This window comes from Hylobates moloch, unplaced genomic scaffold, assembly GCF_009828535.3.
Source record: "Hylobates moloch isolate HMO894 unplaced genomic scaffold, HMol_V3 SCAFFOLD_10, whole genome shotgun sequence".
Lineage (NCBI taxonomy): Eukaryota > Metazoa > Chordata > Mammalia > Primates > Hylobatidae > Hylobates > Hylobates moloch.
This window is the reverse complement of record NW_026652285.1, coordinates 84,050,287-84,063,897: the sequence shown is the minus strand read 5'-3', so window position 1 is coordinate 84,063,897 and position 13,611 is coordinate 84,050,287. Positions and strand designations below refer to the sequence as shown.

Here is a 13,611-nt window from a genome sequence, read left to right as displayed (position 1 = left end):
ACCACTGGCTCTTTTCTAAAGGTCATTATGAGCCAGTCATTCTCACAGTAGAATCACGGGTAGAAGAGCTCAGGCCTCACCCAGAATGATTACACCAAAATCTATGTGGGCAGGGCCCAGGGGGTGTGTGTGCATGTGTGTGTTGTGTTATGTGTTGTATACAGGGCCCAGGGTGTGTGTTGTGTATTTCTTTTTTTTTTTTTTTTTTTTTTTTTTTACAAGTTCTCCAGGTGATTTTAACAGGCAACCAATGTAGAAAAGTCATACTTAAGTCACAGGACTGCCTATGTCCTTATTTATTTTACCTATGGCTCAGGTAAAAGGAAGATTTCAAAAGGAATACTTGACAGAACTCTTCTAATAATTCTGATGTGAATGGTGGAACATGCTACTTATAAAAACATAGAAGAAAAGAACAAAAAATACGCTCTTGCTAATGTTTTGATTGTATTCAAATTTTTATTTTTTGAACAAAAATTTAAGACAATGATTTTAAATAATAAAACATGGTATATATTCTAGACACTGTTTTTTTTAAAGATTTATTAAATTTAGACTCCTATAGTTCTGTTGTAATGCTTTCTTCAACATTTATATTATTTCTTACCATTTTATCATCACTCCAAGCTTGCTAAACAAAGAATCACTCTGTTTAAGTGAAGCTTTACATTAAGGAAATATTCCACTAGCACACTGAACAAACCTACAGAACTGTCCTAGTTTATATTTACAAAACACAAGAAGTCTGTCCAGCCATTTTGGTTTTGTTGTTACACTGTCCATACTGTGATCAGCAGAAAGCTAAGTAATACACAAGATTACACTTCGGCAGTGCAAAGGATGGCATCAACCAAACTTCATTAAACAGACCAACAAGTACAAACATGGTGAGCAAAGTTCAACTCAGGTAATAGTGATTAAAAACAAAACATGTAGTGGGTCACAACCAGACTGGTTTTCACTGTGCAACTTTCCTCAGGGAAAAATACCCATTCACAGAAAGAAAGGAATATGCATCCAAGCCTTTGTTCATAAAGAAAATGCCCTTCAAACAAATTCATCATAAGGCTAAAAAAAAAAAAAAGAAAGAAAAAAGGATGAAGCAGTTTGGCCCAGAGAAAAGCTTAAATATAATGTGTATACATACTTATAGATATGTTGCCATTTAAACCATGGATATAGACATTTGACAATTAAATGAATTGGCTCAGTAAAGTGAAAAAGTGTTTTCTATAAATATGTAGTTATTGCTGATATGCTACACATTATGCTTTGACATGGAGACTGTAGTAACTCAGAATTTAAAGCTGCCATATTGCCAGTGTTAGCCCTGCAGTAGGCATTCCTATGGACAACATGCCATCCAATCCTGAAGAAAAAGCAAAACACCACTACTAAACAAAGAAAAGGCTTATGCACTGTCCCTTACATTTTTGTTTTTTTAAAACAAAACAAAACAAAACAAAAACAAGTCCAGTTCACCACAAGTTAAGCACAACCCGGCGAGCAAGTTTAGCGGCATGATGGGGATTAAACAGTGAGGTACAGCATGCATTTACAACCAGCGCTGATCTAGCCTATTTTGTCATATAAACTGGAATACAAAAATCCAATTTAAATAAGACTAGACTAACTATAATAGTAACAAAAAACAAAAAAACAAACAAAAAACACACAGTAGACTTAGTTTGATACTGATTAATTTTAAGAGTAAACTCATCCTGTCCCCTCTTAATACTCTACTGCAATTTATTTATTGATGGCTAGAATATTTACTGACTTTAAAAAGATATTAAATACTTGTATCATGAAATTACATTCTTATTAACAATAAGACATACTGTGTAAGAAAATAGCTCATGTGAAATGTGTCTGAAATGCATTTTTTCCTTACAACTATCAAAACGTCCACTCACACTAGAACAAAACCACTCCCAATCCCCCCTGAAAAAACATTAAGGGAAGATGGGGTGGCCTGGGGGAGGAGCAAGGAAGGAAAAGATTTAGCTATACTAATTACAGCACAGTGATTAACAATGGTTCAAGACAGAACCAACAAGAGTTGGTCAAAAAGATGCCTTCAATACATGGCTACAATTAAAAACCAAACTCAGCCGCTTTTGGTTCATTGCAGTGAGACCAAAAAAAATATCTCTCACAGATTCATATAAATACTAGACTCCAGCTCTTTTTTTTTTTTTTTAAGTTTTTCTGTTTGTTTCTGCAAGGCCTAGCTATCTCATTACAATTTATATTTGCTCTGCAACAACTACAAGAGGTAGGCATAAAGCATGAAAAAGTTTCTCAGTTAGTACCTCGCCATGTGTTGTTCACTGCAAAACCATTCACTTTGGACATGAATAGTCATTCCTTCTAGTATCTTCTAAACCCTAAAGCAAAGCTGCTGCCACCCGTAAATGTTCTAAAAGAGTGTACTCACAAATAAGAAACTTTCTCTACTGAAGGATACTGTCATAGTGTTTGTTGCAGAGCATCTCTATATATATTTATTTATTTTAAAAAAATAAACAACAATGATGAACAAACCCAGGTTCCTAGAACCAATTCTCTTGATTCTCTACTTCCACAAAATAAAGTGTATCATTTGGCCAAGACTACAGATGTGTTTTTTTTTTTTCTTTTCACAGATGCAAGTGCCATGCAAAAATAAATTAAAGAACAGATACCAAAACATACATGTGATAAAACTACAGAAGGTAGATCTTTAAAAGCATTTATATAAACATAATTTATAATACTTCTCTTTTTTCCTTTATATACAGTCACAAAGCTGTAGTTATACATCTAGGATTTCCTCTGCTGTACCCCCACAGCGTAATCTGTAGCGACCAGTTCTCCAGCTTATAGTTGGGTCCCATAATGCAGACAAAAAAATGTATATTGTCATGGATTCGCGGATGAACCAGGCAACTGCATAATCAAGTTTTGAAAAACACAGTGTGCCACCCTAGGAATGGAAAAAAATTTTTTTTAACTTCATTCACTGTCAAACTAAAGACACGGTTAAAAAATTAAATTCTTGGATTTCACTTTTCTAAGTATACTACGTAAAATCAAGTCTGCTTCCTTATGTAATTTAACTGCCATGCTATACCGTTCAAGAAAATGCTAATTGCTAATGAAGCATTAAAATAACTGCTATCTTAACGTATTTTTTTTTTTTTTTTTTGAGACGGAGTCTTGCTCTGTCGCCCAGGCTGGAGTGCAGTGGCGCAGTCTCGGCTCACTGCAAGCTCCGCCTCCCGGGTTCACTCCATTCTCCTGCCTCAGCCTCTCCGAGTAGCTGGGACTACAGGCGCCCGCCACCACGCCCAGCTAATTTTTTGTATTTTTTTTAGTAGAGACGGGGTTTCACCGTGGTCTCGATCTCTTGACCTCGTGATCCGCCCGCCTCGGCCTCCGAAAGTGCTGGGATTACAAGTGTGAGCCACCGCGCCCGGCTATCTTAACGTGTTATTAGTTTGAATACTCACTGATTTAATTAACTTCATGTTTTTGGAACCTTAATAAAAGTGATTATATAACCAATAGAAAGTTGCAAATCAACTTAAGTTTTGTGTCAACATTCTACTAGAGAAAGTAATGTTCAAACCTGACACTAACCTACAGTGGGAAGCTGGAGAATGGCTCAGACAGATTTCCTCCAACTTTTTCTAAATTGAAATAGTTCTAGTTCCACCAAGGGACTGCCAACCTTTTCATGCCTATCCACATACCTGGACACCCCTGAGTTGAATGTAGTCAAATATAAACCATGCCAGGCAATGACACATGAAAAATACCATAATATCCCATCTGAATACATGGTGGGCTGCCCATCCAATAATTAAACTGGCAACAAAGCATTCTGAAATTGGCTCACAAATTATTGTAGCAGGAAGCATGTTAATCCGTAGTTTGGTCCACCTAGAAAAACAAAAAGGATTTTCTTTAAAACAATATCCTGGCTACAAGACGAATCCTTTTTTTCCCCTCAAATAATCAATTTTTTTACCTTGTGATAGAAAGGCCATTCTCTTTAAACTTTTTTTTTTTTTTTTTTTTTTACTTGAGACAGGGTTCTGCTCTGTCACCCAGGCTGGAGTGCAGTGGCACTCACTGTAGCTTCAATCTCCCAGGCTCAAGCGATCCTCCCACCTCATCCCACCAAGTAGCTGGGACCACAGGTGCACACGCCACCACACCTGGCTAATTTTTGCATTTTTTGTAGAGACAGGGTTTCACCATTTTGCCCAGGCTGGTCTCAAACTCCTGGGCTCAAGCAGTCCTCTCGCCTTGGCCTCCCAAAGTGCTGGGATTACAGGTGTGAACCACCACACACAACCTAAATTTTTTTTTTTAATGACTCTCTTTTCTATTTTTGTCTAGGATGTCAAAGAAAAATGTCTTTAAATTAATTTGTATGGCCTGCGCTCTGATGAATACAGATGATAAAATTTAATCAGTAAAGAAAGTTAGAAAATAGAGATTAGCATATTAAAAAATTCAGTCTCAACATTTCTCTATTCAGTGCTTTCAGTGTTATACAGCAAATAAAATACATTTAGACATTAAATTTATCTTAAACACAGATGTTAAACTCTATTTTCTGGAACTAAACAAAAATCTTCAACCTTTAGGTATATTTATTTAACCACATTAAACCTGTAAAAATTACCACCCCCCAGTACTTTCCTTTTAATGATGTATAGAAAGAAAACAGTTGATTTACCTGATCATTCTGGATTGAAACTGAGAAATTGAATATGAGCCAGAGTTTTGCATTGCAACTTGAGTGGACATTGCAAACCTCCAACCTCTGAAAATTAAGATAATTAGAAAATAAGTTATGATGATGAACACACGCAAGTGTAACTGGTTATGCATTCAGTAATCATTATAAAGACCAGGCAACTGCCAGTATCCAGGGTGGGCCCAGCTTTCAGGATTAGCACATGACTTAAGGTCTACCACATGTATGGATGTTTTAGCAATTATGCTGGCCTGTGACAGCACCATCTAAGAACCAGAAGAAACTGTACCCACCTTACTTTACAATTTAAGAAACTTAAAATGCAGTCATTTTGAAAAAAAATGGAGGGCTCCATATTTAATAGATTAGTCACTGATGACTACTAACCAAACAACAAGACATGTAAACAGAAAGTGGCATTATGGATCTCACGGGAGACACCAGGAAACCATGAACCACATGAACACAATCATGACAGAATTTGTATTTGAAACACACTTCAGTTTTTAAAAAATTTAAAAGAATTCTCACACAAGGCAGTGATCTCCTTTAAAAACAAGTATTTTAGGCTGGGTGCAGTGGCTCATGCCTGTAATCCCAGCACTTTAGGAGGCAGGCTGAGGCGGGCGGATCACGAGGTCAGGAGTTCGAGACTAGCCTGGCCAACATGGTGAAACCCCGCCTCTACCAACATACAAAAAAAAGTAGCCGAGCGTGGTGGCGGGTGCCTATAATCCCAGCTACTTGGGAGGCTGAGGCAGGAGAATCGTTTGAACCCAGGAGGCGGAGGCTGCAGTGAGCTGAGATTGCGCCACTGCACTCCAGCCTGGGTGTCAGGGCGAGACTCTGTCTCAAAAACAAAACAAAACAAAACAAGTATTTTGTGACAGAGAAATGCTAAGTCAGTCATATGAATCTTTCAGTGGCTTCTTAGCAAAGTATCATATAATTCACTGACAAATTTCAAATTTTGAAATGATAGTCTTTAAATTTTCACCTACTGGTTTATGACTGCACTGATAGTTTTAATTCTTCTAAAACACAGAAATTTATATCTATATAGTAAAAATTCTAAACACAGAAACTTACTTTTAATCACTTTAAAACACATTAATTTGAAAAATGTAGAGGAATCAGAACATTTACTTTCTTCATTAGTACATATCTACAATTCTATAATTAGAATATGAATTACTCTCTAAAATTATTGATCTGCTGGGTGTGGTGGCTCATACCTGTAATCCCAGCACTTTAGGAGGCCGAGGTGGGCAGATCACTTGAGTTCAGGCGTTCAAGACCAGCCTGGCCAACACAAAGAAACACCATCTCTACTAAAAACACACAAATTAGCTGTGCGTGGTGGTACATGCCTGTAGTCCCAGGTACTCTGGTGGCTGAGGCACAAGAATCACTTGAACCTGGGAGGCAGAGGCTACAGTGAGCCAAGATCACGCCACTGCACTCCAGCCTGGGTGACAGAGCAAGACTCTGTCTCAAAAACAAACAAAATAATACAATTATTGACCTATTCTGTACTTACTAGCAAAAAAATAAAATTAAATTAAAAAGCCCTAATCTATAGGTTGAACAAAAAGAATAAACCAACAGAAGTTAGGTAATAAAAACACTATGACTTCATTTAGTTGTCTTACCGGTCAGCTATTGCTTTGGCCATAAAGTAATCTTCGGCAATGTACTGAGCAAAAGCTATAAGTCCTCCTGCTTGATCTAACACATCTTTTCTCATTAAACAAGACATTCCTGTCACACATTTGAAACCAGTTACATTGGCAGAGATATAGTATCTTGGATGTGAAGTTCCAAAATATACCTGCCCAAAAAACCACAAATGTGTATGATTAGAATTTCATGTTAGAAGTATGGTGTTTATGAACTGTTTTTCCCAATGGTTTTTTATAAGTATGATTGAGTGAATATCCTATTATTCTTACGTAGACTACCTGAATAAAAAGCGGTACACAATATTGCTTTCATAGAGCAAGCACAGTTAGTAATCTAAAAATGCATCCAAATAAAAATTTAGTTACAAAATAAGGTAAAAAATATCACTCACTGATATATAAAATATTAACAAATATTCAATGTATCTTGTTTTTAGGTTGTTCATGTAAATATACACACACATCTACTTTACTGGGATCAATATACATATTTGTATGTTATGTATATGTGTGTATATATACATGCATGCATACACACACCACCCATAGGTATATCAACCTTCAGGACAATCCTATTTTTTTGGGGGGTCGGGGGTGGGGAGGGGACACAATCCTGTTTCTTAATTCCTTTTCTTGCATCCTTTTGTAGCTAGCTGCTCCCTCTCCCTTAGTCACTAAGATTCTTCCCAATTTCCCCACTTTTTCAACGTATTTTTCATAAGGGGGATACTAAAATTCTCTCTCATCCCCTACTGCCATTTCTCTACATATACTCTGAAGTCATAAGATATATAAGCTGATAAATCAATGGTAGAAAAGGACTGTTATTACCCTACTTAGCAGACATAAAATCCTATTTATTATTTACACCTCAGATATGTTGCCTTTTCTAATTAGCCTGAAATAAAGGGTAGTGATCTTTCTCAGGAGTTACATCTCACTCCTGAGATGTGAAGTTCCAAATATACCTGCCCAAGAGTGCAGAGCAAGAGAATTCTAAGAGGCAATTACGATTATGACTCTTGCTACCTACCCTGAACCCAGACTCCAGTGAAGCCCTAGTGTTTGCGGGACTGAACTGAACCTGACTTCTAAGAACAGAGGCACACATCTTAATTCCTTAGTAGTTACTGAGGTCTTAGGAATGAGATGTTAGTCACTGAACTGAATGCGCCTAGGATTTCTTTACAGTTGAGAATGATTAATTCTAAGTATGGCAGAGTGACTTCCAGAGATTAAACCTACACTAAGGGAATGGGTGTATTCTAGGAGATACATCACGGAGATGTTACTGACATCTGTATCAATTTGGATATTTCTAAGACAAAAATACAATTTGGTATATTAGAATATATCGTATTTTATTTTAAAGCGGCCACTCAGTTTCTTTTTCTAAACAAAAATTCTGGTATTTAAGACTAACAATTTCTTGCAGTAGGACAAATATATTTACAGGCAATATTAAGAAAGAGCTCACGGTTCAAACTGCCAAAGGCCAGATGCAAGTTCCCACAACGTACCTTTACCCCTTCAGATATGTGGCAATCATAAGACTGCAATTCAAAAGAATATAAACGCAGATATGCTTAAGAGCAAGTTGACATATTTAAAGACTGAAATCACGTATCTGTCCTTATAACGTTACAACAAATTTTTCCTCCCAAATGTTTAACAGTACAGGAATGATTAACTCAAGCATAGGAAACACATACGATGGCCTATGATACAGCCAATAAAAATTACTTTTATGAAAAGCTATTAATGATATGGGAAAAGCTTACAAAGTCACAAAAATAAGATACAGATTATTTTTAGAATACTATCTCAACAATGTTTTCTAAAGGGCCCAGAAGGGGGGGAGGGATAATAAAGACTCCAAAGTGTCCAAATGATACAACAAACCTTTATTTTTAAAAACAGAAACTTCCGGCCGGGCGCGGTGGCTCACGCCTGTAACCCCAGCACTCTGGGAGGCCAAGGAGGGTGGATCACGAGGTCAGGAGATGGAGACCATCCTGGCTAACATGGTGAAACTCTGTCTCTATCAAAAATACAAAAAATTAGCCGGGCGTGGTGGTGGGCACCTGTAGTCCCAGCTACTCAGGAGGCTGAGGCAGGAGAATGGCGTGAACCCGGGAGGCAGAGCTTGCAGTGAGCCGAGACTGCGCCACTGCACTCCAGCCTGGGCGACAGAGCAAGATTCCATCTCAAAAAAAAAAACAAAAAAAACCAGAAGCTTCCTGTAATTGTTAGGGTTCTAGGTTGTTGGTTTTTGTTTTTTTTGCATCTTATACTTTTCCATTATTTATAGTTTCCTATGGATGTTACTATTTCTAAGTTGGAGAAAAAATAAAATGAAAACGTAAGTTTCTCAGATAATTATTAGAAATATGTTTTAAAAGGACATCAAATAGGTTTTATAAGGACTTGTATGAATACATTTTCTTTTCTGTATATTTGAAATACTTTGTGATATTTTAAAAAGGTTCTTTTCAAGGCTGGGCGCAGTGGCTCACGCCTGTAATCCCAGCACATTGGGAGGCTGAGGCAGGCAGATCACTTGAGGTCAGGAGTTTGAGGCCGGTCTGGCCAACATGGTGAAACCCCATTTCTACTAAAAATACAAAAGTTAGCCAGGTGTGGTAGCACACCTGAAATCCCAGCTACTTGGGGGGCTGAGGCAGAAGAATCATTTGAACCTGGGAAGTAGAGGTTGCAGTGAGCCGAGACCGTGCCACTGCACTCCAGCCTGGGCAACAGAACAAGGCTCTGTCTCAAAAAAAAAAAAAAAGCCGGGGGCAGGGAGGGGGCCAGCGGTTCTTTTCAGATTGAATGTTTGAAAGAACAATATAAAGAACTGAACTCTAGCACTGGAAGTGAATACTACAAGGCAGGAGGTTAGACTGTGTTTAGCTGGCAATAAGACCACAGGCATTTCCTGTGCACAGCTGCTCACTGCCAGGGTACAGTCAGGGTCCCAAGAATTCCCTCACTAATGAAAACAGCTGCTCTCAACTCAGGGCTTCGAGAACACAGCAGGTAGCCAAATGGACTTAACACAGTTAACTTGAGATACCTAATTCCAGCTCCCAGTTCCAAGCTTCTGGGAAATGAGGGGTCTGATACCATGAACATGATTTATAACCACCATACTCACCTGCTCTAAGGTGGCAGCAAAGCCCTGTCTGTCTGCTACGTAAGGCAGCCCGTGAACCAAGCCTACTTTTTCTGTCATTTGATTCACCATGTCAGTAAGCGTATCTGGAATTACTACAATTTAAAAAAAAAAGGCAGAGGGGGGAGAAAAGAAAATTTGTTTTTAGTAGAATGCCCACTAATATATTTTGTGAATTGTTATTAAATTCTTAATAAAATACATTATTTTAAACATATGGATCTAATAAAATGAATCTCAACCACCTTTCTGAGGAGAATACAAAATTTCAGAAGGGCCTCATTCTTTTTTTTTTTTTTTTTTTTTTGCACCCACCACCATGCCCAGTTAATTCTTTGTATTTTTAGTAAAGATGGGGCTTCACCATGTTAGCCAGGATGGTCTTGATCTCCTGACCTCATGATCCACCTGCCTCAGCCTCCCAAAGTGCTGGGACTACAGGTGTGAGCCACCATGCCCGGCCTATTACACTTCTTAACTGGCTGTTGCTGGTGTATAAAAATACAAAACATTGGCTGGGCACGGTGGCTCATGTCTGTACTCCCAGCACCCTGGGAGGCCAAGGCAGGTAGACCACTTCAGGTCAGGAGTTTAAGACCAGCCTGGCCAACCGGGCAAAACTCTGTCCATACTAAAAATAGAAAAATTAGGCTGGTTGCGGTGGCTCACACCTGTAAGCCCAGCACTTTGGGAGGCCGAGGCGGGAGGATCACCTGCGGTCAGGAGTTCGAGACCAGCCTGGAGAAGGGCCTCATTCTTGAAAGCTAATTTATACATTTTTTAGCCCAGTATATACCTACTATGTACCAGAGTCAGAATATACTTTGAAAAAGTTACCCCCGTCGGAACTTCTAAATTGGAGTAAGGACAATGTGTCCCAGTGGGAAAGGTTCAGGAGCAGAGTTAAGGGCCTCAGTTCTTGTGCTGGCTTCTCTACTCTCTAACCATAGGAAATGAGACTACTTTCTCTGTGAGTATCAGATTTCCACACAGGAATGGAATGTGATTACATTGAACAGAGATCTGTACACTGAAAAACATATGATAGTAAATAATTTAAGATAGCAAATATGAAGAATGAACATCATCTCTGACCAGCTGATAAATTTGTAATGGTCCTGATTAACTCATAGGAGTGTGACATTTATGTTCATTTTCTAATTTGCATTTTAAGCTAATAAAAAATTTAAATTATTGCCCAATCTTTAGCAAACATCTCATATCATTTTTACATGACCTTATTTTTCATTTCCTTCAAGTCTTTTGAACTAAATCTACTGTATAAAGAAAAGTTGTATTTGGACCTTAAATACTCATTACTCTTTTAGGCAAATAAAAAGAACTCATGAATGTATCTGAGATTGCTTTTAGCGTTTTATCTTCAAATTAATAGTTTTATAAAATAAATGAGAAAAAAATCTCACCTCTTATTCCACTATCACAAATCCATATAAGATCATACTTTGCAACTTCATATCCTGGCATTAAATTATTAATTTTAGGATTAATGCCAACCTTTTTGCCACCTAAAAATGTAAACGTACAGTAGTAAAAGATTTATGCAACATTAAAAATACTTTATACTGGATACATGATAGAAATGAAAAGTCCTTGCATATTTAATAATTAAAATAAACACTTTCATATTATTTAACATTCTCTATTATTCATAATAATATATTTAGGAAAAAACTGTCCATTCTCAAAAGCAAAATTGTATCATTTATCTTTGAAAATTCACTGTTTCACTTTTTCCATTTCTTAAGACCTTGCCTTAGTAGTTAAGTATGAGTCAATATTTAATAGGAATTGTACAACATGGCAACTATAGCTAACAACAATGTATGGTATACTTGAAAATGACTGACAGTAGATTTCTCACCACAAATAAAGTATAAGTACATGGGAAAGTATACAACAACGTGTTGTTTACTTGAAAACTGCTAAGAGAGATTTCCCACCATGAATAAATACGTGTGGCAATGCATATGTTAATTAACTTAATTTAGCTATTCCACAATGTATAGATATATTTCAAAACATCATGCTGTACACCAAAAATATATACAAATTTTATTTGTCAATTTAAAAAATAATCCTAAGGGAAAAAGCTACAGGTGTCATTTTGAAGCTATAATTAAAACAGTATAAATTCATAAATACAGTAAGATTATATTTAATAAAGATTTATTAAATATAAACACACATGGCCGGGTGCCATGGGCTCACGCCTGTAATCCCAGCACTTTGGGAGGTCGAGGGGGGTGGATCACCTGAGGTCAGGAATTCCAGACCAGTATGACATGGCGAAACCCCATCTCTACTAAAAATTAGCTGAGCGTGGTGGCGCCTGACTGTAATCCCAGCTACTGGGGAGGCTATACTCCCAGCACTTTGGGAGGCTGAGGCAGGTGGATCACCTGAGGTCAGCAGTTCGAGACCAGCCTGACTGACATGGTGAAACCCTGTCTCTGCTAAAAATACAAAAAAATTAGCTGGGCGTGGTGATGTACGCCTGTGATCCCAGCAGCTGAGGAGGCTGAAGCAGGAGAAGTGCTTGAACCCGGGAGGAAGGGGTTGCAGTGAGCTGAAATCGCGCCATTGCACTCCAGCCTGGGTGATAAGAGCAAAAAATCCATCTTAAAAAAAAAAAAACCCAAAATAACCCCATAAATATATGACAGTAAATAATTTAAGACAGCTCATGTGAAGAATGAGCATCTCTGACCATGAGTTGATAGATTTGTAATGGTCCTGATTAATTTGTAGGCGTGCTACACTTACATTAATTTTCAAATTTGCATTTTAAGCTAATAAAAAATTTAAATCATTGCCCTATCTTCAAATAACAAAGATCTGATATCATTTTATATGACTTACTTGTTTTTTAGAGAGACCACATCCGTTCCATGTTAAAAAAAACACTAATGGCAAACACACCTCTACAAGTCTTTCAGTAAGCCTGTAAGCTTTTGGAAAAATACCCTTCTAGTAATGTAATAAAAGTGAATTCTATCATTCACTCCAATTATAGTCAGTAAGATCCAGAAAAGGCCACACATTTAAAATACTGAAGAAACAAAAAATAACAGACCCTCATGTCTGACGAATGGGAAAAATATTATTTTGTGTGTGATTTTTGTTCATCTCAGATATGAAAAAAAAAACCTTTGTTTTTATAACTTTTCTCAAAAGGACGTAAACACCTTTCAGTACTCCAACAAACATATTTAAAACAAACATGGCTAACACCTTAATCTTCAGTTCAATGCAGAGATTACTGATACTTAATACTATCAATGGAAAATGGTTACTACAGAATTTGTTACTTACCTATAAACAATCTAGCATCAACATTTGGATATTTTCCAAGAAGCTTCTTACATACATCAATGGCTGGATCATCATGATCTTGTACACAAAGGAGCACTTCATACTAGTCAAAAAGCATTGTATGTAAATTAAATTCTTTAAAAAACTAAGCACTTACTAGCATGTATTGATTAAACAAAAAGCACAGGAAGAAACAAGCAATTGTATTATGCAAAGTTTTAAAAGAGAGCATTCACAATGGATGCAAACACTTATGATAACAAGTGTTGCTTTAATGGAGTGAAGCTTCTAATTAGGAGCCTAAGCAGAAGAAATAAGGAAGAGACTGGCAGTGCCCACAATTGCAGTCTTGCCATTCCCAGACAGGAATCTCCTAGGAATTAACTGGATCTCAAGCTTGTCCATGGCCATCATTACTGAAGATACACTAACTGCTCATAGGGTGCCTAGCAGAGTAAAAAGTGACATCAAAAGAACCAAAATAAACATACCCTCTCTCTAGAAGCGCTGTCTCTACACTTAATATTATTTCATGAAGGTACAACAAATTTCATATAAAATTCCATTATAATAAATTTAAAGGGTCCTTCGAAATTCATCACATGAAAAGGACAAAGATTACACTTTTTTGTTTCATAACTTTTTGAAACAAAACAGAATTTGATTTG

At 37.2% G+C, this 13,611-nt stretch overlaps 1 protein-coding gene across 1 annotated transcript in view; it reads right to left on the bottom strand.

The window, feature by feature from the left end:
• Positions 1–439: 439 nt before the first annotated feature.
• The window catches only part of UGCG (UDP-glucose ceramide glucosyltransferase), a 38,239-nt gene continuing 25,067 nt past the window's right edge, over positions 440–13,611 (bottom strand). The window contains exons 3-9 of the mRNA XM_032164870.2: positions 12,944–13,046; positions 11,035–11,136; positions 9,593–9,705; positions 6,406–6,584; positions 4,733–4,819; positions 3,738–3,927; positions 440–2,968 (exon numbers count right to left, since the gene is read on the bottom strand). Of these exons, the coding sequence (XP_032020761.1) occupies positions 2,798–2,968; positions 3,738–3,927; positions 4,733–4,819; positions 6,406–6,584; positions 9,593–9,705; positions 11,035–11,136; positions 12,944–13,046 (945 nt within the window). The 3' untranslated portion in view covers positions 440–2,797. The remainder of the gene's footprint in view (positions 2,969–3,737; positions 3,928–4,732; positions 4,820–6,405; positions 6,585–9,592; positions 9,706–11,034; positions 11,137–12,943; positions 13,047–13,611) is intronic.